Source organism: Diabrotica virgifera, chromosome 7, assembly GCF_917563875.1.
Source record: "Diabrotica virgifera virgifera chromosome 7, PGI_DIABVI_V3a".
NCBI lineage: Eukaryota > Metazoa > Arthropoda > Insecta > Coleoptera > Chrysomelidae > Diabrotica > Diabrotica virgifera.
Genome location: NC_065449.1, coordinates 109172292 through 109198929, shown reverse-complemented (window position 1 = coordinate 109198929; position 26638 = coordinate 109172292). Strand labels below are relative to the sequence as shown.

General features: G+C 33.2%; 1 protein-coding gene across 5 annotated transcripts in view; it reads left to right on the top strand.

Annotated features, from left to right (window-relative positions):
• Positions 1–26638, top strand: part of LOC126888338 (slowpoke-binding protein) — a 461995-nt gene that overhangs the window by 317387 nt on the left and 117970 nt on the right. For all 5 annotated transcript variants that reach the window (XM_050656494.1, XM_050656496.1, XM_050656495.1 and 2 more), the window contains one exon: positions 5014–5314. In XM_050656494.1, coding sequence (XP_050512451.1) covers positions 5014–5314 — 301 coding nt within the window. The remainder of the gene's footprint in view (positions 1–5013; positions 5315–26638) is intronic.

The window sequence follows — 26638 nt, the reverse complement described above, 5'->3', positions numbered from 1 at the left end:
AACGAAATTTGTCTCCTTATTTCAAACCTGAAATAAGAGGTTGAAAAATGTTTTATGTATTTATTTACATCAGAATATGAAAATATAATTCTTTAGAAGGATAATGGATCTAGGATTAACTGTATACGATTTTTTTTTCAAAAAGTTATAGCCTTCGACATTTGACCTCTCAAGATAAACAATTTATAATATCTAAGCAACAAGTTCACCAATCGGGCTTTCCGAATTTTTTATGTTTGGAACTGAAAGATATTTAATATCTTTTAAAGCCTTTAAGAACAAAAAAAGTTATTTTTACAATAAATAATGCAATTGCAATAACGGCCATTTTGGATCCGTCTCAGGCTCTTTTGCAATAACAAATTAACGAAATTAAACTTGCCATAGCTCAAATTGTAGGTTTTTTAATTTACTATAACTTTTTATTTAAAAGTATTTCTTTAAAATTAATAACCTAAGCTGCAAAAATAAAAATCTTTAGGAATTGTAAATTTCACAAATGCAAAACGTCATAAATAAAAAAGCTCACAAAGTTTTTTATTACATTTTAGTAACTCCTGATAGATTCGTCCAACTTCAACACCTGATAGGTTTCAAAAATTCCTGAATTATGACACGTTTTTTTATCCTCATCCTGGGGCGCATTATTAAATGCCCGATTCTTAATTAAATTCATATTTTCATGCTTAATGCATATCTGCATGCCTAGTTTACGAATTTTAAATCCATAACATTATCCTAACTCTAGTTATTATCTACCTATAAATAATGTTTATTATTAGTGACAAATTATAATTTAATACTTAATATTTATTACCAGAGAACGGCAGCTCTCGCCAGTGGCGCACATCAACACTCCCCTACACGCGATACTATATATACACGAAATTTTCGATTTTCTAAATATGACTGTAATAAAAATTGGGTTAAATCCCATCTTAATGTCCAGGAAAAGGCTCATCCATTCATATGTCAACCATCCATTTTGGTCCACGGGTGTGGATTTTACGGCCCTTCCTATTTAGGGTCTGTTTTTTGTTCTCGTCCCCAACACTCCCAAAAACTTTAAAAATTTAACTTCGACCTTTGCGGCTTCTGATAGTACTGATCATTACCTTTCTAACGCATGTCAAATTTTGAAAATCTGTTGTACCATTCAAAAGTTACCGAGCTCAGAAATATGACTCAATTTTTATTTAAAAAAAGGAAAAATGTTTGTCGATATGTATTGTTAAATTCCTAATTGATATAAGAAATAAAAGTTTATAATTATAAATTAAAGTCAAATTAAAATAAAGTTTTTCATTTTTCTCGACCACGGGCATGTAAATTTGGAACACCCTGTATAAAACAAATTATGTATAGGTAGCGTTTAAGAGAATGATTCGGAGAAGTGTTTACGAACCTCGGAACAATACGACTCAAATAAACAATTAGAGTGATGTGTACAAAGAAAGTGTTCGCGGAAGGATTTGTCATTAACCACCGCTAACTAATACTCTAGTGAATAAGATAATAGGTCATTAAATTTGTAAATGTTGTATTAATGTAGAAAGTAAAATTGAAATGGGGAATGTTATTTTTTCTTGAAATCCATTAAGATATTTAGAAAAAGGAAAGTTGTGTTGATAAATACGAATAATTTAAAGTTGCTTGGGATTGGTTGATTTTTGAATGCTGGAAGGGGTAATTTGGAAGTAGGAGAATGGATGACAAATGGGAAGGCAGAATGTTTTGAGCGATCGAAAGGCGAAATCCAGTGTTCGAAAAGAGTGTACAAAAAAGTGAAACGCCGGTATAGTTAGTTTGTTGTTGAAATTTAAAAAGTAAGATATCGTGGAACGAGTGTTAGGCTGAGTCGAGATAAGATATAACTCCTTGAGTCTAGAGTATCCCGGTTTTTGTTGAAGTGTTTGAAAAAGGTAGAACACGGCATCAGGGGAAGGCAGGAACTAGGGCGGTACGAGGCGTAGTTTGCAGAAAGGAGCAGAGGCTTTACTGGGAAGCTGGTACGAGTCGTTTGATCGCAACCCAAGATAGGAGGAAACGTGTTTTGTGTGAAGACATTGTCAAATCATCAGTAAAGGTCAGTCTATTTTGTTATGACATGAATGTATGGTTTATGTATTAAATACCACATTGAAAATTGAGGCACACAATCATTATTAAAAATTTTTCATCAAACCTAAATCAATTTATCACTGATAAATCATAATAGTTCATTTTAAATAAAATAATTTTGGAGACAAAAAGAAATAAGATTCCCATGTTTGTAAATGTTATATTAAATAAAGATAGAAAGATAAGATATAAGAAATATTAAGCATTAAATGCCATTTAGATAAAATAAACGATTTTATAATTTCTAATTGAAATTCATATGTGTGTATTATTTTACTCTCTTTTATCTATTCCGATTAGGAATCCACTGAGAAATATTTTGAAGCCACGAAAGTAAGTAATTGATATTATAATTAAGCCCTGAGATTGACACTATATTGGTATTTGATCTGTTTGATTAATGAGATAATCATTAATTAATTAATTAAAATAAATTACATCTGAGAACAGCATCAGATTTCAAAAATAAGATCACAACAGTATGTATGTGGAAAAGTTAAACCGATCTGAATTTTTTTCTGTGTTTGAAGAGGGGGTCAGGGCCGATTCAGAACCGATGTAGTTTGTGACTTTTGACCACCCATAAGCCAGCTAGGACTTGGTAAGTACAAAACGGTATATTTTTTGAGGGTATATAAATCTTCGGTTCAAGAAGAGACAGGAGAACTTCACATACACCAAATCAATAGTATTGAGCTAAGGTTACAAATGGTGTCTAAGCCGCCAGGATCAGACACACACACGGCTCAGTATAGCCGAAAAACTAAAAAACTAAACTTTGAAAATTTTGGTTTTTCGACAATTACTCAAAATTTCAACCTACGAATTGCGCCAATAAGTGAGAGCATTTGTAGAAGGACTCTAGGCGAATCTAACGGTGTATACCTCATATCCGGGAAAATTCGAATTTTTAAGTTATAGGCTTCATAAATATGTTCAAATCTATTTCTTATGGGAAGAACGTTTTTTCAAGCTCAATAATTCCTGTAATAGCTTCAGTTATCATACTTGACCTGAGATTCATCAGCTACTACCTGTCAATACGTTTCAAACTCATGTTTAGTGATCAAAATCGGTCAAGCCGTTTAGAAGTTATTAAGCTACAAATGTATAATCCAATTAACGATAATTCCCTAAATGGTTTATGTAGTTGTAGTGGTTACGACGCTAAGTTTGATCTAGCAACGGGCAATTCCAGTTCATTTACCGGCCATCCCAATATTTTTTTAAATCTATTTAAAGGCGACTATTTATAAAGCTTAACGTGCAATCGAGAAACATTGCATTTACCTTCATACATTTAATTTATAAATAACTTTCATCTATAATCTAAATAACTATAACAATCGAGAAAAACTCCTGATACAAGAATAAAAAAAACCGCTAAACGCCGTAAAAATGAGTGGCGCATACAATATTCCAGCTACAAAAGATCTGATATAAATATTACGTGGCGCAAAAATGTATTTTCATTTTGATGCAAAACAAAATTCTAGTTTTATTTTAAAAGATTTTTCCATAATATTTGCTAAATTTGAAGTAAAACGAGCCACAAAAGACTAACTTTGATACAGTTTGAATTTTGAAACTCTTTTGTTTTACTTCAAATTTGGCAAATATTATGAAAAAATATTTTAAAATAAAACTAGAATTTTGTTTTGCATTAAAATGAAAATAAATTTTGGCGCCACGTAATATTTATATCATATCTTTTGTAGCTGGAATATTGTATGCGCCACTCATTTTTACGGCGTTTAGCGGTTTTTTTATTCTTGTATCTAATATATCAACCGTTATTACAATTAACTTATTTTATAATTATTATAAAACTTAAAAACCTTTGATATACTTAATTTTTATCATAATATTTTTGCTGTTTTAATAGAGAATTGGTTTTGTAAAGCATTGATTAAATCAATGAAATTAATATACAAAGTGGGCCAAAGAAAACAGTCCACCTCGCTATTTGGCAGTATTTATTAAATTTTACGGAAATGAAGAAACAGGTCGATTTTTGATCTAAGGGAACACATTTTTACGGTACATACATCTGTCATTTGTCAACCTCCTCCCTTCCATTTCCCCCACCCTTTATTTTTAAATAGGGAATAGGGGTCGTGTGCTACCTAATTTGAAAGGATATTCAATTCTCTATTCAGTAATATTAACTTTGACATAATTATTTATACAGGGTTTCCAATAAAAATTATTTTGAATTCAATGAATTTACACAAAAAGAAGAATGTATGCAATTTATTTAAGTCAAAATACATTCTACAACTGACAGAAACCAGATAAAAATGCTTATTTGACAAATAAATATTGTTTTTCGCTTAAATTCAATATTCAACCTACCAAGAGGCAGATGGGTGTCAGCTTGAACATTGAAATTAAGCGAAAAGCAATATTTATTTATCAAAAAAACATTTTTGTTTTGTGACAGAAGTAGAATGTATTTTGAATTAAACAAATTACATACATTCTTCTTTTTGTGTCAATTAATTTAATTAAAATATTTTTTCTTGGACACCCAAGATTATAATTATGTTAATGTTTATATTACTAAATACAGAATTGAATACCCTTTTAAATGAGCTAGCACACGACCCCTATTCCCTATTAAAAAAATAAGCGTTGGGGGAAATGAAAGGAAGGGGGTTGACAAATGTATGTACCGTAAAAATTTGTCGCCTTTAGATCAAAAATCGACCTGTTTCTTCATTTCCTTAAAATCTAATAAATACTGCAAAATATCGAGGTGCACTGTTTTCTTTGGCTCACTCTGTATAAAGGATTACAAAGAATTGTCATTTTACATTTGATTTCAACTTTTAAACTTCATTACAAAACTTGTTAAATTAAATATCTTACAAAAAACATTTTTACTTTCAGGTTTATCGTCCAAGATAACATTCTAGGAGCTGAAAGACTGTTAGCCTTACTACCTCTCCCATCTACTTGTCCGATTAGTCCGTCCCAAGTGACAAGAGAAACGCTTTTGTCTTTGTTTCGGGGATTGCAACATCCGTACATCCACCCCGTACTTGATATAGAGTTCTGGGATGCGGGAGCGGCAGTTGTAAGCCCTTTAAATCCCACCGGAAGCCTCAAGGATTTAATTTACGGGTCAGTCTGGCACGAAGACTATGAAAAAAAGTATACGTCTAAAGGCGAAGGACTTTCGTTAAGAACGGTAAGTCGTTTTGTTCTTTTAAATTGCCAATAAAATTATCGGAATTACCGTGACTACTGGTGTTCAGTAAAGAGCATAATAAACTATATTGTAATGGTAAGAGTTTAAGTATACAGGGTGTAACAAAAAGGCAGGTCATAAATAAAATCATATATTCTGGCATCAAGAATAGTTCGATTGAACATAACTTGTCTTAGTACAAATGCGAACATAAAAAATGTTACAGCCCTTTGATTACTCCAGAAAAGTTACACCATGTATATAATGACAGTTTAAAATAGAAAATACAAAACGAGTGAGTTCAAAAAAACTTTTATACAAATATCATAAATAAATGTATTACGTACTTTACTTTTATCGTTTGGTTCTAAAGCTACTTTATTTTTTTTTTATTTAACCTCCTAATTTATTTACAATCTGTAAAGCAAGTTACGATAATTACACTAGTGTAGGTGAAGAAATATTTTACATAGATATAAAATTCTCACAATAAAACACTGAAAACTTTTGTTTTCAGCTGTCTACAGCTGTTTCGGCAGAGTGCCTTTCTCAAGTGATATAATTTACAATGTGTTTGCCTTTTTAAGTCTCTAACTGATGAGGTTGAGGAGTGGGGAGCTGTTTGTCTCGAGTTGGTCATTCAGAATTATATCTGTATTTTTCAGTTTATTAATTTCCAAAGATTCTATAAAAGATAGCTTAAGGCCTTTATTTTGGATATGCAGAATTTGAAACTCTTCATTGAAAGAATGATTATGATCTAGAAGGTGAAGTGCGTATGTAAAAGTGTCTGTTTTTCTATTGTTGAAAGCCCTTTTGTGTTCTGCTATCCGTTTGTCAAAAGTTCTGCCAGTTTGACCGATGTACGTTATCGGACAGTCAACACAAGTTAGTTTGTACACACCACTCTGTAGTTGCTTTCTCTTTCGGCTTTTATTGTTCTTAATATATTTGCTTAAGTTGTTGTTAGTTCCGAAAGCTGGTATTATTCCTTTCTTTTTTATGTATCTGACTATTTTTGTTGTTATCTTGCCAGTATATGTGAGAGAGCAAAAGGTACTGGGTTCTTTTTGTGGTGGTGGATACACTAATTTCAGGGCTTTCTTATGGAGTTTTTGATTTAACATTTTGTTAACTGTTTGTTCGATATAGCCGTTGTTTACTGCTATTTGTTTAATGATGTTTAGTTCTATCTCGAAGTTATTTTTTGTCATGGGAATTTCTGTCAATCTATGTATCATGCTATGGTAGGCTGCTAATTTGTGTTGTGTAGGATGGGATGATGAATTGTGTATAGTTGTGTCAGTATGGGTAGGTTTATGATATACGGAGATAGAACTAAACATCATTAAATAAATAGCAGTAAACAACGACTATAACGAACAAACAGTTAACAAAATTTTAAATCAAAAACTCCATCAGAAAGCCCTCAAATTAGTGTATCCCCCACCACAGAAAGAACCCAGTACCTTCTGCTCTCTCACATATACTGGCAAGATAACAACAAAAATAGCCAGATACATAAAAAAGAAAGGAGTAGTACCAGCTTTCAGAACTAACAACAACTTAAGCAAATATATTAAGAACAATAAAAGCCGAAAGAGAAAGCAACTACAGAGTGGTGTGTACAAACTTACTTGTGGTTTTAATTTGAAAGTTCTTTTCTGCACAGTTGACTACCTCATTCTGAGTAACGTTATATTCTGTTTACATCCGTGGACTACCGCATTCTGAGTAACGTTATATTCTGTTTACATCCGTGGTTAAACTTTAGACAAATATATAACCTATAAGACAATTATTATATTTAACTATAGCATAGAAACTAAATTATGGATGTTACAACTGTTTTATTTTACAATTTTATTCTTATTAAACATTTTATAATTATCAAATAACCAATAAGGATTTAGCAACCTGTGCAAGAGACGTCGAATGAAGTAGGTTTTCTGTAAATCCGTGACTGCATAAATATAATGTCAATAATGTGTAATAATTATTTAAATTTAAACAAATTAAGGCAGTGCATTAATTTTTTAACTGATTTCTGTGCAATTTATTTAGGTAAGTATAAGGAATTTAAATTGATTAGTAGGTATTAATTAAATACAGTTTAAAATTTATCACATAGGTACCTATTATAATTAATCGTCGTTTGGAAATTGTGATTTTTATTTTTAGGAAAAACTGTGCTTGTAGAAAAAGTATAGTGTGAAACACGTGCAGAAAGTTAATTTCTCACTCGTTTGAATTGCGGCACTCGCTTGCGCTCGTACCGCAACTTTTCAAACTCGTGAGAAATTAGTACCTTTCTGCACTTGTTGCACAATATACTAGTTTTCTACGAGCGTGCAAAAATGTCTACTTTCGCGCACGCATTTTAGTTTAGAATGTTTTACTTTCCCGCACGCGTTTTACTTTTCCGCACGCATTTAGATATTTTAATATAGCATAAAATAGTTATAATACACGCAATAAACTAATATTTAGGTATTATTTACTATTTTATTTCAAATGTATCTTATTGTGTTCCTGTTTTAATGAAATTAACGCGACAATTCGATGAAATAAATTTATTTTGACATAATATTCGAAAGTCAAATCGGTAGACAATAACAGTCGTTTTGAATCATCGTCATGGAAACTAAGATCGTCGTCATGCTAACTATAGTTTATTTTTTAACCAGGAGGAGTAAACTAAAAAGACAGATTCACACCCAAGAAAAGTCACTAGAATAATAACCAAATACATCTTCTTTTTTGGTTGATCTAGTCGGCCCTCAACGGTAATCCATAAATATTATATTAAATTAATACGTCGCTAAAGAGTTCCAAAAACAACTACTTTTTATATAAAAGCAGACTAACAATCTAAAAATTAAAGGAATAACACAGAAAACACATAAATCCCCGATATAACTTAATTAACCTATGAAATGTCACTAGTGTCAAAATTTGATAAATGTCATTAGTGTCAAAATTTTATAACAGTGGAGTAAACTTGCCTGCAGTTGGACCAATTACAAACAAGCAATACAACGCGGTAAATTTGAATCACTCCTCTTGGTTAAAAAACAAACCATAATTATATTGAAAGTTTGGTTTTGACAACCTTGTCAAAGAATTAATTTGTGTATGTATTTTCATATTAATTAAATTAATTGATTAGGATTTGGTCATTTTTTAAAGACTCGTAGCAAAAATATTGGTCCTAACTCTTGCAGAAAGTCTCTTTTCCGCACTCGACTGCTTGCCGAACTCCCGCTTCGCGTCGTTCAGCAAACTGCAGTCGCGTGCGGAAAAGTATGACTTTCTGCACTTGTTAGGAAAATAACTATAGGCATCTTCATCGAAATCGAAATCAGGTTCTGTGGTATTATATACATTAAAAATGCGTTGCCACTTCGGTATGCGGTCTACCGTCTAATATGTGGTCTACGGCAATTTAGCTGATTCGGTATGCGGTCTACGTACAAAAACAAATTAGAGAAACTATTACAAACATTACTATTTTATTATATTACTTAAAAGTTAAATAATCTTTGAAATAAAGTCATTACTACTTAATTAGGAATGCAAAAACAAATTAGGGAAATTATGACAAACTCATTACTATTTCATTATATTACTTAAAAAGTAAATAATCTTTGAAATAAACTCATTACTGCTCAATTAGGAATGCAAAAACAAATTAGGGAAATTATGACGAACTCATTATTGGTCAATTACGTACTGCTTATACTAAAACCATTAATGACCTATTTTGGTATAAAATGAGCCCCAAAATGAAGATTGATTTAGTTGCAAACAAAATGTTGCTAAAAGAGTTTTATCAAACTGTCATTTCGAGCGAAGCAGAGGCAGTAGCATTTCTACGAGCGAACGGTTTATTACAAAATGTTGAAGACGCTGAGCCGTGCCACCGATGTGGGGCAGAAATGGAAGAAAAGCGGAAACGAGATCGGGGTGGTGAATATAGACCAGTTCTTCGCTGTCCAAGGAGAGGATGCCAGACCACAAGATCAGTTAGGCATGGCAAACGTTTTTTCCATTTCACCGACTTAAATGGAAAAATTAACTGCAAGTTAACTTTATGTCAAATTTTGGAATTGATGTTCATGTTCATTTTGGAACTCGATTTTGACACAGTAGTGAAAGTAACGGGGAGAGGAAGTGAAGCTATAGGGGACTGGTACAGCATGTGTCGAGAAGTCTGTTCCTCTGTGATGTCAGTGAATCGCCGTGGACAGCTTCGAGGTACGGAAGAAGACGACCCAATCCAAATTGACGAAACCAGATTTGCGGGCAGAAGGAAATACAACAGAGGACGAATATTATATGGAGACCATCCAGCAGAATCAGAAGACAGCGATGCTGAAGCGGAAAATAATCGGAATCATGGACGCCGAATTGACGGTCCGTGGGTCTTCGGATTAAAGAGTAAAGAGGAGGTCCGATATTTTTATGTTGAGCGAAGAGACAGAGCGACCCTAGTTCCCATCGTACAAAGGGAAGTTGAAGCTGGGTCAGTAATTCACTCGGACGAATGGCCAGCATACGGCAATTTGCGCCAATTAGGCTACGTGCACTCAACCGTTAACCACCAGGAAAATTATGTCGACCCACAAACAGGAGCACATACGTAAGGGATAGAAAGATCCTGGTTGGAGGGTAAAATTACGATTTTGAAAAAAATGAGAGGTGTTCCTGTCAGTACTTTGCAGTCCCATTTGGATTATGTTGCGTGGAAGTTTCTACGAAGGAATGTAGAAGATAAGTTTATCGCTTTTCTGCACGATGTTAGAGATGTATATGTATAAACCATTTAAAATGTTTATGTATTGTAAGTTGACCCTACAAATAAGTTTTTCAAAGATTATTTAACTTTTAAGTAATATAATAAATTTGTTTGTAATAGTTTGTAATAAATAAAATAATATATAAATAATAAATAAAAAGTTTGTTATAGTTTCTCTAATTTGTTTTTGTACGTAGACCGCATGCCGAATCAGCTAAACTGCCGTAGATCGCATATCAGACGGTAGACCGCATACCAAACTAGAAACTCTGCCGTAGACCGCATACCGAAGTAGCACCAAAAATGCTCTATTACACTCCCAAGCGGACTATTCGAACTTCTCGAGAAAAAATGTTTTTATTAACATATTTAGTTTTTTCATTTTTGGTTATATTAAAGTTTTTTCACAAATGATTTTGTAGGGTTTTTTGAAGAGCTATAAGACTATGTAAATTAAATTCCGTAAGATCCCTTAGTTTTTAAGTGGGGTGAGTTTAAAGGCCTCGAATAAGGGGGTGTTTGATCGTAAATAGTGGTTTTAAACAGATATATCTCGCTAAATATTCAGTGTAAAGAAAATTTATGCTCAGAAAAATTTTAGCTATTATAAAGCTACAATTTAGTTCTGCATCATTTTTTCCTATTTGTAGTATTTTCGGAGATATTTTGAATAAAAAGTTGAAAAATACGGAACTGCAAAAAATCAATTTATTTTTAAACTACAATTTTTATAAAATTAGGCAGTTTGAGTAGGTTAATCTTCTTGAGTGTAGTAGTTAGGGGGTTGTTTTCACTGATTTTTTTGTAGAAAAAAGTAGGTACAGACCTTATTTTGATAAGTCGCTCAATTTTTATACTAGAAACTTTTTAATTTTTTTAAGGTCTAATTGTACATATACTTAAAAATATATATAAATATGTATATGTAAATTTTTCTCAAAAATTCAAAGTTTTCCCGTTATTTTTGATTCCCATTGAATATTTCAAATTATAAATTAGACGAAAAAAGCTAACCTTTAATCTCGGTTTATGTCGGTCGTAGAAAAATTATAAAAAAAGTATTTGGTTTTTGCTTCTAAAAGATACAATTTTGATAAGTACAGTTTTTTTTTTGATTAAGCATACTTTTTGAGTTATTCTAAAAATCCCTCCAAATAAGTCGATTTTTTCGTCGAAAAACTGTTACGTTCAACCGCGAATAACTTGAAAAATATTAGTTTTACGAAGAAAACGTAAAAAATGTTTTTTTCTTAGATTAACTTTCTACATCGATTTTCATGATAAAAATGTAATCAAAAATTCCCACCTCCGAAATGGGGTGGCAACCACTCCCAAGGTTTTAGCGTACGGCGGCATGATATAGAAAATTATCCTTGGACTATTTCCTACCTTCTGTGAAAATTTCAAATAAATCCATGCTGGACGAAAACATTGCGAGCCAAAATGCTTCATTTTCTGGCCTACAGGCAGGGCCCCCGTAACCGGGCGTGCAACGCGTGCGGCGCACGCGGGCGTAGCCCCAAAGGGGAGCCAAACCGAAGGTTTGGTAAATAAGAAATATTTATTTTAAATCAGATAATCAATTTTTATATACAATTTTAATTATTTCATGAACAGCTAGAGACATCTCAAAAATCAAATATTGTGTTATTACTGAAAAAATATTATTCCCATCCTGAAATGTTGAACTTACTCCGTCAAAAATATATTACATTTTGTTGTTCCTTCCTAATTCTTTTCTTTGAAGTAGATTGAATTACGCTTGGCATACCATCCAATCGATTTTATGTTGTAAACTAAAGCGACACTCAAAATAGTCAATAAACATTAAACATTAAATCACACTCCTTGAGGAGTAGAAACATAAATTAACAACCATAAAACGCAACTTAGCAGTTTTACTCCAACAAAAACACAACTTGCTGGATCAAGCAGTTTTACTCGTATAATCTTTAAAAAGTGAATCTTTTACTCGAATTTATGATAATTACCCTTAAGTAAACAAATACTCGATGAATTATGATTATGTATTTGACTTGAGTATCGTTTCCCTTCTCGTCTATGCGTTTATTAGGCACAAACATTATTTACTGTTACTGGTGAACGGGTGGTCTTCTGCAGTGAAAGGTTTAAAATTTTATTTTATATTGGTGTTAATAATTACCTACGACTATTATTGCAATATCCGTTGGGTTTGTTCTGCCCTGATTTTAAACTTTTGTTTTCGTGTAAAAAATATTGGACAATATTTTTTATTTGTTGCTATTTTAAGTGGTGTGTAAATTAAATTAATTGATAAAATGGTAAGTATCATAATCACTGCATAGAATAATAATACTCCATTTTAAATAGTTATAATCGGGTTTCCTCTAATAAAATCCACAATTTACAATTTATTTTGAAAAAAAAAAAGAAAATAATTATTAAGACATTGTGTCTGCATAACTTGGAACCGTATGGGAAACTTTTTTATTATTAATTTTAAGGAAAAAATTTATTCATAAAAGGCTTTGCATAGTATAAAAACTAAAATGCAACTAAATATAAAATTGTGTCAATCTTATGAGTATCAAAAATATGAATTTCGATCAAGAGTACCTTATATTTCACAATATTGAAAATTATTATTATGAAAAGTTGTTTGGAATTAATTAAAAACTATGTTATAATATGCAATTACATCCCTTTAATTGAATTTTTGTTCTCAAATTACAGACGTCTAACGCCCTTTTCATTTATTACGAATAATGCGATAACTCTTTTATTGGTATTGATTAATTAATTAATAATAATAAAAGAGTTATCACATTATTTGTAATAACTTAAAAGGACTAATTATTAATAATAAAAGATTTATCATATTATTTCTAATAAATGAAAAGGGCGTTGTTGAAAAGGACAATTAATGTACGATAAAAAGTTCTTTCTAAAAAGCTTTGCATGATCTAAAATCTAAGATGCAACCATCAAATCCTATCAATTTTTTTCAATTTTATAAGAGATATATGTAAAAAATATGAGTTTCGATCAAAAGTAAAGTGCCTCTCTAGATCACAATATATTTCAATTAGAAGGATGTAATTGCATACAGAAACATAGTTTTTAATGCTGAACAATTTTTCATAATAACTTTTGAATATTCTGAAAACTAAACGAAAAAACTCTTGACCGAAATCCATATTTTTTGACATACCTCATATAAGATTCATATAATTTGATATTTGATGGTTGCATTCTGAGTTCTAGACAAGGCAGAACTTTTTATGAAGAATAACTTTTTTTCGTAAAATTAATAATAAAACAGTTTCCCATATGGTTCCTAGTTATGTAGACACCCTGTATAAATTTGTTTGAAAACTTTGAAATGACAAAATATTATTGTTTATTTACTTAAATGTATATTTTTAATTTAATATGCAGGGTGCTTCATTATTGTTGCAAAAAATTTAAGGGGAAAGGCGAAAAATGTCGTCTGTCAAAATTTTCAATGTGTTTTAAATGTATTCATTTTTCTCGAATCCTGAAAAAAGTAATAAGTATTTTAAAAAAGTTTAAACGCAGAATGAAAGATAACGTTATTGCGGAGAGCCGACAGTCCCTAAAATAAATAAAAAGTTTCTTTTGAATTAAACATTTGCAATTATTAAAAATCACACTAAATTTTCTGTTTTATTTTCACCCCTGAACTTATTAAAATATACATTATAGAAGTTTTCAGGGACTTTCGGTATAATGTAGTCTTTCATTCTGAGTTTAAATTTTTCAAAAATATTTATTAGTTTTGTACATATAGTGGATTTAAAGGGCGCTAAAATATGTTCCGCACGGGGGCGCCAATCAGCCTTGCGGGGGCCCTGCCTACAGGAACATCTCTGGATGTAATCGATCGCTGCTTACAAATTGCAATGGTTAATCGGTTCTGTTAATCGCTACTATAAGTTACTGGCAGGTTTGGTCTAACAGCAGTTAGAGCTTTGTTATACAACGCTACTAAAACGTGGTTATCGTATTGACGACCCGATTAGTAAAGTCTTCCCGGAGAGTAATAATTGATTGAGCTTTTGTGTAAGTTTAATTAGGTACTGAATAATTAAATTAATGCAAAATTAATTAACAATATATTATATTACGATGAGCAGCTGATTAATAACGGATTTGGTATATCTAAGTCAATAATTCGTCCTCATGAATGGCGTTACAATAATTATATTTGAGTTCTTGCTGCGTTTACTATTGTCTTCCATTCTTGTCGGTCTTGTGTCACCATTTCTTATTATCTCACTCCAAATTTCTCCAGATCCTTTCTGATTGCATATTTCCACTCTAGTCTTCCTAAAGCTCCTTTTGTTCTTCTTAACGTGCTCTATCAAGTCTCCTTGACCTTGGCGATTAACATGGTAAAACTGTCTCTGCCTCGAGCTATTCTAAATAGTTGATCTGCTTTCTTTATTCCTGTCCAGTCTCTGATATTCTTCAACCAGGAGGCCTGTTTTCTACCAATTCCTCTGCGTCCTTCGATTTTACATATCATAATAAGTTGAAGAATATGATATCGGTCTTCCGTTACTACGTCTCCAAAATAGGCAATTTTTCTACATTTGATGTTACAAAGCAGCTTGCGAGAAGCATTTACTCTCTTAATGATTTACTCTCTTAATATCCATGCTTCGAAGCTGTATAAGGGGACTAACCAAATGTAACATTTATTCATGCGCTTTCGAAGTTAAAGGTGCAAGTTATCATAACAGAATAATGACCTCATTTTTAAAAATGTTGTGCGGGCTATCTCTATTCTACATTTTATCTCTTTATCTGGATTTAGTTGTTCAGTAATAGCGGCTTCCCATGATCGGCAATATTGCGGACGGACACGGACCAGCTCGTACCACGCACCGTGGGAAGCGTATCGTCCGTGGTAGCAAAGACTGGTCTGTGCTGGTCGGTAGTAATAACGGCTACCCAGGATCGGCAATTTCGCCGACGGACACAGATCAGCTCGCATCACGCACCGTGGGAAGTTGTCGTCCGTGGTAGCACAGACACGTCTGTAGTGATCCGTTGAAAGTCGTTAAAGATCAAAGGTGCGTTATGGGCCCGTGCGCACGCTGTCATGATTTTTTAACACGGTAAACGCCAGTTGTTTACTTTCACTTTGCGCTAGATGAATTCAAAAGAATTCAGTGTTTATATTTAATTGAATGGAGGACTTATAGCCCGGGAGGTAGTGTCAAATTTGACCTGAGAATTTTAGCATGGCTGTTTTTTCTTTATTTAGTTAGGTGTTCCAAAGCTTATTAACAAATGATGTGTCAACTGGCTCAGGACAAAAAAAGATAAAATATAAAACTAGATGGAAAAAGCCTACAACTTATACTATGTCAAATATTTTTCTCCGTGACATCCATCATGGCCTAAAATACCTAGCTCCTGGCTTTCACCCAGGTGAGAAGTTGGAAGTTTTTTTTTTGTTTTAAAATTGACATTGTGATTCGAAAAATAATTATTTTTATAATACCACGTTTTTATTATTTATACGACACAAATTGTAAACTATGCATTTGATCATTATTAAGTTGACCTTAGCCCGGCATTAGTCGCTAGGTTGGTTTTTACGTGAGTGGTCGCGCGTGAGATGTTGTCTCACAAAGGTATCCAACTTTCGCCTTTTTCTACGAAATATAATTTTCAAAATAGATTTTAAACTTAATAAAGTTATTATTAGCTTTACACAATGTGACTGTTACCGGTAGCAGGTAGGAACTCCTTTTGGATAGTCCTATCAGGGAAATTGAATCAATCCCTGCCTTCTGCAGATTCCAGGTGTTTCCTGACCCGGGAAACTAGTACCTGCTAAGGGTCCCCTGTCCAGGGTCACGGATGAAGCCCACAACGGCATCCAGGGCGGAGAAGAAGGTCTTCACAACGGTCTGGAGGACGGAGGTGGCAGCCCCCTGGTTTTAGGGCTTGTATAAAATCGAACCTGGAAATCGGCAGCTGGTTTTTCAGTATCTGTATTGAGCGGAAGTCATTTAGGCCAGAACGGTCAATACAGAATAGTACTCGGTGCGGTGGCAACCACTTAAACAGCGTGTACACAGCGGTGTAGAAAGCCAAGGGAATGACTACTACACTATTTTTCCCAGGTTAATCAATATGGCTGAGGAAATAAACGATGGCCCCGAGTACGGGCGCTTCTTAAATGGGGCAGGGGTGCGAAGAATCTCCCGCTTGGCCAAATTTGATATACAGAGAAGTTGTAGAATAGGCACATGGAATGTGCGGAGTTTATATGAACCAGGAAAAACACACAATGCCATAAATGAGATGAAAAGGCTGCAAATATCAATTCTGGGTATCAGTGAAATGCGATGGCCCGGATCTGGCCAATGCCATGTGGATGATCATGAAGTATATTATGCAGGAGAAGAGAGTAATTACCATCGTCATGGTGTAGGATTCATAGTCTCAAACGAGGTTAGCAAATGTGTTAGAGCGGTATGCCAGGTATCTGAACGAGTCATAATGATTCAGTTGAACGCGAAACCCAGAAACATAAATTTAATACAAGTGTATGCACCGACAGCGGAAAGTGAACTGGAAGAACTTGACAAGTTCTACGCCGATGTAAAAACTGTTACCGACCAACTCAAGACTAGAGATCTCACCATTCTGATGGGTGACCTTAATGCTAAGATAGGAAAAGGCAGACAAAGTAATATTATTGGCTGTTATGGACTGGGCGATAGAAATGAAAGGGGAGACTATTTCGCAGATTTTTGCAAAGAACATAATCTATGTATAATGAATACCTTTTTCAAATTACCTAAAAGGAGATTATATACGTGGAAATCTCCAGCAGATACCCCCAATAATATCGTAAGAAACCAAATTGACTACATAACCATCAGTGAGCGTTACAGAAATGCAGTAAAGTCTGTAAAAACCTATCCTGGCGCCGATGTGCCATCTGATCACAATCTATTGTTAGCCGAAATAAAATTAAAACTTAAACGGATAAAACAACCACGATCCTCTAACAAACTGGACACCGATTTTATTAGAAACAACAGTCAGGGGATTTCAAACAATTTAGAGAGCAATTTTGAGAATAGCGAACAACAAGAATCCATCGAGGATCATTGGAACCAAATCAAAACGATTATAAGCAACTCAACTCCAAACTTCAAAGAGAAAAATCAAAAGAAGCAACAGTGGATGAACGATGAGATTTTGAATTTGATGGAAAAAAGACGCAAATTTAAGAATCAAAACATCGAAATGTATAAACGCATTAATAAAGAGATAAGGACTAAAATACGAGCGGCAAAAGAAATATACTTTGAAAAAAAATGTTTAGAAATTGAAGAGTTGCAGAGAAAACATGATTCATTTAATATGTATAAAAAAATAAAAGATCTCACCGGTCAGAATAAAAAACATGCAAATAACATCGTTGATAGAGATGGAAAACTGATTATCACTGATTTGGATAAAATAGACAGATGGAAAGAATACATTGAGGAACTGTTTAATGATGAAAGACCCGAGCTTGAAATTAACGAAGTAGTTACAGGACCTGACATAACTATGGACGAAATTGAACAAGCAATAAGATTAGCAAAGACCAGAAAAGCGACGGGACCAGACGAAATACCGAATGAAATAATAAAGCTCTTCGAAAATTTAGGTAAAAGATCTCTCCTTCATCTTCTTAATAAAGTTTATCAAACTGGCTATATACCAACGGATTGGCTGCTCTCGACTTTTGTGACGATACCTTAAAAAGCAAACGCGAAAAGATGTAGTGACTACCGAACCATTAGCTTGATGAGTCATGTTTTAAAGATGTTTCTACGAATTTTGCACTCTAGGATGTACCAAAAAATAGAAGAACAGCTTGGTGATACACAGTTTGGATTCCGCAATAACCTTGGAACCAGAGAAGCACTGTTTAGTATTCAGGTTATGGTACAGAGATGCAGAGATGTCGGACATCCGGTTTATATGTGTTTCATTGACTTTGAGAAGGCCTTTGATCGGGTAAAACATACGGAAATGATTGCTATTCTTCAGAAAGTGGGTATTGGTGATAAAGACCTACGCATTATCAAAAATCTTTACTGGCATCAACGTGCAAACATCAGGATTGGCTGGGACACGTCTGAAGAACTTCAAATACGAAGAGAAGTAAGGCAGGGCTGCATTTTGTCCCCACTAATATTTAACATCTATTCTGAGTTTGTTTTCAATAAAGCAGTGGATAATGCTCAATGTGGTATCAAAATGAATGGCGTCAATATTAATAATTTGAGATATGCGGATGACACGGTGTTAATTGCGAGCAATTATGAAGAACTTCAACATCTGATTAATAGGATTACCACAACGTGTGATGAATATGGACTCAAGCTAAACACCGCAAAGACCAAGGTGACGGTTGTCAGTAAGACGCCAATACAACCGGAAGTAGTAACAGCTTATGGTGAACAATTAGAAAGAACTAACAGTATCACCTACCTTGGTTGTAATCTAAATGAGAACTGGGACATGAGCAAAGAAATTAGAATACGTATAGAGAAGGCCAGAGCTGCATTCTTTAAGGTAAAGAAACTTTTATGTGGAAATAACATTACTTTGAATCTTAAAATTAGATTAGTGAGATGTTATGTGTTCTCTACTCTTTTGTACGGTGTCGAAGGTTGGACTTTAACAGATACTCTTCTCAAGAAATTGGAAGCCTTTTAAATTTGGGTATACCGAAGAATCCTACGAATAAGTTGGGTGGATAGAGTTCGTAACGAAGTTGTTTTGCACCGGATGGGAAAAGTCACAGAAGTCGTCAGAACAGTTAAAAATCGAAAACTTGAATATTTTGGCCATGTTATGCGACACCCAGAGAGATATAATATACCCCATTTAATAATACAAGGCAAGGTAGACGGAAGAAGAGGGCCAGGTCGAAGAAGAACGTCATGGCTTAAAAACCTGAGAGAATGGTATAACAGATCCTCTGCATCCCTTTTCCGAGCTGCCGTTAACAAAATTACTATAGCCAATTTGATAGCCAACGTTCGATAATCGAGCACGGCACATGAAGAAGAAGAATGTGACTGTTGATGCGCTGTTGCTGTTACATTTTAACCTAATCTAAAAATGTATAAATAATATTAATTTTAATATTTCAATATAAATTTCAAATTTGTACTAGTACCTTTATTTTATTGTTATGCAACAGAGTAAGTTCTAAAATTATCTTTGCACGATTCATATTGCAAATACAAAATAAAATAATGCTAAAAATAATGCTGAATAATATTATACACGGTGGTCGCGCGATGAGAGAATATCTTACGTTAAGCGCACTGACTTAACAATTGGGCCATAATAAGTCAACCGAACCACCATCTGAGCAGATGAGTCTATTCGATTGTAAAGGAAGGATAATTCGGAGACAAGAAGGAACTACAGCATGTGTAATTTACCAGGGAAAAATTTGTGTGCAATATTCTTAATCCGTGAGAGAAAATCTCATATAGCGACCAATGCCGGGTTAAGCAAAGTTGTTGTGCATGACTGAAGGTTGCTGAGTTGGTACGACTAATCTAAGTAAATAGGGGGTTGCCCCCCCCCCCCCACTACATCCTTTTTTATTTTTTTGGACAAACTGTTTTTTCTTAATTTTATATGATGTATAATCAAAAGATACATACAACCCTAAACAACCCTTTTTCTAATAAACAATAGTTTGTGCTGTTTGCGCAAATAATGATTACTTAGGTTGGTCGTATTAACTCAGAAACCTTCCCGGGTTCATGTACAACAACTTTATTTGAGGTCATCCTATTATGATTAAATGCATAGTTTACGATTCTATAAACGACATACAAACTTTTTTATATTGTGTCGTATAAACATCAAAAACATGGTATTACAAAAATAATTATTTTTCAAATCAGAATGTCAATTTTAAAAACAAAAAAAAAACTTCCAACGTGGGGAATGGAACCCGGCTTACCTGGGTGAAAGCCAGGAGCTAGGTATTTTAGGCCATGATGGATGTAAGCCACGGTGATAAATATTTGACATATAGTTGTAGGGATTTTCCATCTAGTTTCATATTTTATCTTGTTTTGCCTAAAAGCCCCGGTTTTGGGCTGGCTGACACACCATTTTTTAATGGAACACCTAACTCAATAAAGAAAAACACCCATGCTAAAATGCTCCGGTCAAATTTTACACTACCTACCTGACTATTATAAAGCATATCCAAAGTTGGTCCAGTTTTTGAGCAACGATTTTTTTACTTAATTTAACACATTTTGTTAAAAATAAAGTACATTATGTGTGTAATGAACTATTTTTAATGGGAATAAGCCACAATTTTACCAAAAAAATAATTTTATTAACGTTTCGAAGCCCAAATCGGGTTTCGTTGTCAAAATACAAAATACTACTGTATTTTGTATATAATATTATAATAAATAATTATATATAAATACTGAGTAGTATTTTGTATTTTGACAACGAAACCCGATTTGGGCTTCGAAACGTTAACAAAATTATTTTTTTTGGTAAAATTGTGGCTTATTGTGGCCGATTAAAAATAATTGATTATAAAAATGCCACAAGGAAATAGCTTCAGAACAACATTATGTGTGTAATTATTGATTTACATGGAATGTGCATACTACACATTTCACACCATATTCTAAACGAAAACATTGAAAGAGATAAGAAACTTGACAAAGGCAATGTAATCAATGCCAAAATTAAATGAGTCACATATCGATGGCTTAGTGTGAAACCTCGTATCTCATTTTTTTTTCGAAAATGACATTTTGGTGGTTTTAATTTGAAAACCTTGTATCTCACGATTTACAACTGTTAGAAAAAATCCAAATACACCAGACTATTCTCTACAGCCGAAAAAAGAAACCACGTATATCAATTGCTCTCTTGATTTAGTGTGAATACCACGTATATTTATAACCAAGAATTTGGTACTTAATTTGGAGTGTGTGTTTAAGAAATTCGACTTGGATAAATGTTTTTTTGTGAACAACAAAAGGTAGTCCGGCATATAGAAACATTATATAAACCTTAAATCAAAAGATTTGTACTGTATCAACCTAGTATTTGGAGGTGTGCAATAAGCCATGAAAAATGAAAACCTCGTAAATATTCATAAACACAACCTCATTTTAGATGAAAAACACGTATATCAACATATACGAGATTATCATAGTTACTTGGGCAAAGGCTCTATATACTGCAAGGATATTTACGTGTTTTTCATAGTTAATATTTGTATTTTCAATTTAATAGCAACATTTAACACTTTCAGCTCTAGGCCAAGATTAGATATTTGTCTCAATGTGCTCAAATTAAAATACGTAACAATAGTTTTTGTTTTTAGATTATATTATGCAGAAAATCAGTTTTTTGCCTCTCCTGTAAAATTGTAATTTAATGAGATACGAGGTTTTCACACTAAGCCATCGATATATAATCTCAATCAAAAACACAGACATTAGCCGACCGCGGACCATGGGAAGACCAGTGTCCGCGGTGCGTTGGAGTCCGTGGTCGTCGGCTGTGCGTGATGATCCGTAGAATCGCAGACCGTGGGAAGCCGCTATTTTTTATAGCAACATGGCAATCCAGATATTTAAAACTGGGTACTCTTTGAATTATTTGACCATCAACATATAATCGTGAATCTTGATGTGGCAAACGGCTAAACATCATGTATTTTGTTTTTGAACAGTTTATGTTTAGGCCAAACTCTCTTCCGACTTTGTCAATGGCATTTAAAAGGCATTGTAATCCATGCATAATCACGCCCCATTCCAAATCATGCAGCGCTTCTTTAAATATTCTCAAGCGTCTCATGAGCAAAATTTTGACCTCATCAGATGTTGCATTGCAAAGAAGACTTTCGACCTATGTTCGTGTTTGAAATTCTCCTTCTACGTTGTTATCATTAATGATTGTTGTTCCCAGATATTTAAATTCTTTGACCACCTTGAAGCTGTGACAATTTATAGTAATATTTTAACTTACTCCTGGTCGCTGTTGTTCTTAAACCTCTATGTGTCTTATATTATTTTCATTTAATTTTAGACCGATATTTAATGCAACTTCTTTAAATTTCAAGAAAATATGCTTAATTTCTAATATTGATTGTGCTACTGCATCTACGTCATGGGAAAAGGTGAGAACTATCTTTGCTCCCCGAGCAGTTATGTCGGGTTTAATCTTCGAAAAAAATTTAACTTGGTACAATATTCTAATGCTAGGTTAACAACAATGGGGCATAAATCAATAATTACAAAAATAAAATAAAAATTCCATTTTTATTCAGTTGCAATGCGAAGGCAAAACAATCTTATTTTTCAATTAGAATACGGAGCGCAGTCCAGCCCTCTGAATCGACGATTTTCGACTCTTGTTGGAGTCTCATCGGAGAGAACGTAGGCCTTCTACTCCATACTCCAATTGATCAACACCGAGAGTTTATCTTCCACATCGCAACTGACGTGAATGGAATAGGTGACTAGCGTCATCTGGCAATTGAAAGATGAAGTAGTTTTCAATCCTAATAGCAATATTAATAGTATTTAAAAATAATAAAATATTACTAAAAGATTTTTAAATTGAAAACTTATTGGTCCATTTCTTTGGTAACACCTCCAAGGCTGCTAAAATTTGCAAACCAGATGGATGCTGAAGCGAAGAAGACAAGAGGGAATTCAAAAACTTACAATTCACGAGCCCGTCTGTTCAGCTGGTAAATTCCAACAGAAAATGGACCTAGTTACTCAAAGAAGTAACGACCAATATAAAAATAAAATAAATATTCCATTTTTATTCAGTTGCAATGCGAAGGCAAAACAATCTTATTTTTCACTTAGAATACGGAGCGCAGTCCAGCACTCTGAATCGACGATTTTCGACTCTTATTGGAGTCTCATCGGAGAGACTTAGGCCTACTGCTCCATACTCCAATTGACCAACACCGAGAGTTTATCCCCCGAGAGTTTTTCATCTTTCAATAATTACAATTATAATTATGTATATTTTTAAATTCCCTTTAGGATCACTTACATAAAACCCCAAATTTATAAATACAAGGAAAATATTATTTTTAAAACATATGACACGATTAATTTCTCAGTTTAACGGTTCGTGCTTGAGTATTCATGCTGCAATAAAAATTACCATATTCACTAAACGCAAAACAGATTTTACATTTTTTATTTCACTTGTTGCCATGGTTTGATTCATAAACTGAGATTATTGAGAAATTATTAGCAAACCGCGTACATTAAATTTAAATTTGATTGTATCACTACTTTGCTATTAACTGTAAAATTAATAATACTTTTTTCAGTTTTATTATTACATATTTTTTAATAAATAGTACATTATATACCGCGGGACTGAAGTAGTACATTTAATCCTGAAGGTAAAGTTTATGGCCCGACCGCAGGGAGGGCCATAATTTACCTGAAGGATTAAATGTACTTCAGTCGCAAGGTATATACGATACTTTTCGTACTTCCGGTATGATTTTATTAATTATTTCAATAATTTCAATCAGTTTTTTCTCTCTTCAACTCATTTAATAAACTGTCTTTAAAATAAGTTACCATAGTAACATTGCGTTGTGACAGTTATAATTTAGAAACATTGTCATTACTAGTGTCATTGTAAAGAAACATTGTTATTGATAATTATTGGTATCATGAGTGAAGAAGGTGTATCTGATATTGATAAAAGAGCAGCCGAAGTAGGTGAAGAATTGTTACCACCGAAATCTAGAAAACTATACGAGCAGCAGTACGATGCTTTTAAAAAGTGGTGCCGCTTAAAAAATGTGAGACAACCTACTGAAAATGCGCTGTTAGTCTACTTCGATGATAAATCAAAAGCGGTTTGTGCCTCAACTCTCTGGGCACATTACTCAATGCTGAAATCGGTTATTAACATTAGAGAAGATATTGATATAAGTAAATTTCCAAAATTATTAGCTTTTTTGAAGAGAAGAAATGAGGGATTTAAGCCAAAGAAGTCAAGAATTCTCACGTCTGAGCAGGTAGATCAGTTCTTACGGGAGGCTCCGGATGATAAATATTTAATGCTTAAGGTAAATTTGGAAATTTGTTTATATTCAGAAATTTTAAGAAATCAATTTTTTTGTAGGTTGCACTTATTTTGGGCGTTGCGGGAGCTTGTCGTGGAAAAGAGTTGGTTGATTTAGAAATCGACGATGTGAGAGATTTGGGCGATTCCTTCCTAATTGCGATTAGAAACACCAAAAATAAAATTGACCGAAATTTTGTGATCAAAAATTCAGAAAACAGTGCCATCAGTTTTGTGGCGATATTTCGGAAATATGTGGCATTGCGAAAGACAGGGACAACTCATTCAAAATTTTTTGTTCAATACATCAACAAAGAATGTACTACGCGAGTAGTAGGAAAAAACATGTTTGGTACAATTCCACGGCAAATAGCAGCTTTCTTGAAATTAGAAAATGCGACGTCTTATACGGGACATTGTTTTAGACGCACATCTGCGTCTTTGTTAGCTGATTCGGGAGCAACAATAGACGTGCTGAAGAGACATGGAGGATGGAAATCCTCCAACGTGGCCGAGGGATATATTGAATCGTCTATTAAAAATAAACAAAAAATTTCAGATAAAATATTTGGTCAAGTCGCCGATTCGTCCACTATAGTTATGCCACAGTCCTCATTCTCGCTTCCTGTTTCCGCAGGATCTTCGAAACAAACACCAGTTCAATATGAAAAGGACCTATCTGTTACTCGTCAGTTACCTGCTGCATTAACCCAGGAAAGACTGGTCAATATGACGAACTGTCACAATATTAATTTGAATATTAACGTTAATTACCATTCTAATTAATTATATTTTTCAATAAAATATCCCTTAAATTCGTTTGTTTGTGATTTAATCGTTCCGGGAGTTTCGTCAATATTTAATCCCGGAGGGATTAAATGTGACACTTTAGTACCTGTCACAAGGGAGTGAAGTTGTCACTTTAGGCCCGGAAGTACGAAAAAGTATATATTTTGAAACCCCTAGTGAATAATTTATTTTTCTAAAGTTTTAAAACGTCTGTTTTTATTAACGTATGTATTTGCTTTTCCACTTCTTGCAGAATATTGGGATTCCCGTTAATGTCTATTTTGTTTGGTTTTTAAATGTTTTTGGATGGTGTAAAATTGTAAAATACTAGTAAAAATTATCCCAAGATATTTCGTTTAGTAATTTTTCAATGGGTGATGATTGTGAACAAGTGGTTTTGGTAATATTCAACAATTATTTATCAAAAATAGAAACCGTATAAATTCTCAATAAATAGCAAAGAAATTAATATCTCGGGATCATTATTTTAATGTTGTTCTAAAGCTATTTATTTGTGGCATTTTTGTAATTACCTATTCTAAATGGGAAATAAGCCACAGTTCAACTAAAAAAATGATTTTATTAACGTTTCGACGTCCACATCGGACGTCATTGTCAAAATACAAAATATTTTGTATTTTGACAACGACGTCCGATGTGCACATCGGAACGTTAATAAAACCATTTTTTTAGTTAAATTATGGCTTATTTCCCATTCAGAATAGTTAATAATTATTTTAGGTACTGTACTACGCCATCAGATCAGGTAAATTCGTTAAAAGGTTAATTAGTTTTCGCCAATCAGAAAATCAGAAAGTTTGTTCGTCTCTTGAATGTTGATGTAGAAGATTGTCTATTTAAGACCAAAGTGATATCTAAATATATAAGTAAAAATGTAGGGAAAAGCAGATGGGGCTGCTTTGATACAAATATTACAAGCAAATATAATAATAGAAGACATTCATCACCATAAGGACAAAAGCTTTACCAGCATGGACAAGGCATTGTCTATCAAGAAAACAACAAGACGTGTAATGTTTTGTGAAAACATAAGAAATAAATTTGACTAGTATACAAATGTTTCTACAAACGCAGCAATTACAGCATTTTTGAATAAAGAATATTGGAATGCACCGAAATGCTTCAATTTAGTCCATATTACTCCCGGCCGCCAAAAATTGGATTACGACATCATGAATTTTTTCTGTGAGAATAATTCGACAAAAGTTATAAAACACATTTTAAGACATAGCTTTTTAAAACAACTTAAACTCAAGATTATCGAAAATTTGCAGCTGATGAATTATTTTTTTACTAACAACTTATTCTTATGATAAAGTAAGAAATTGCCTTTTCTCTTTTACTATTTTACTAGTGCAGTTGACCCAAAACTTACTAAATAGTTCCGCAATTACTTCGCCAAACCTACAAGTAGGTTTGCGGCATTGCAGATGTATCTCTTGTATAATTATTTCTTGGAATATTCCAACCGTATATTAATACAAGGATGCTAATAAAATTACAAAGCAAAATTAAAAAAAAAATTAAATTATATCTGTTTCCAAAGAGTTGCATTTTGTATTTTAGAGATG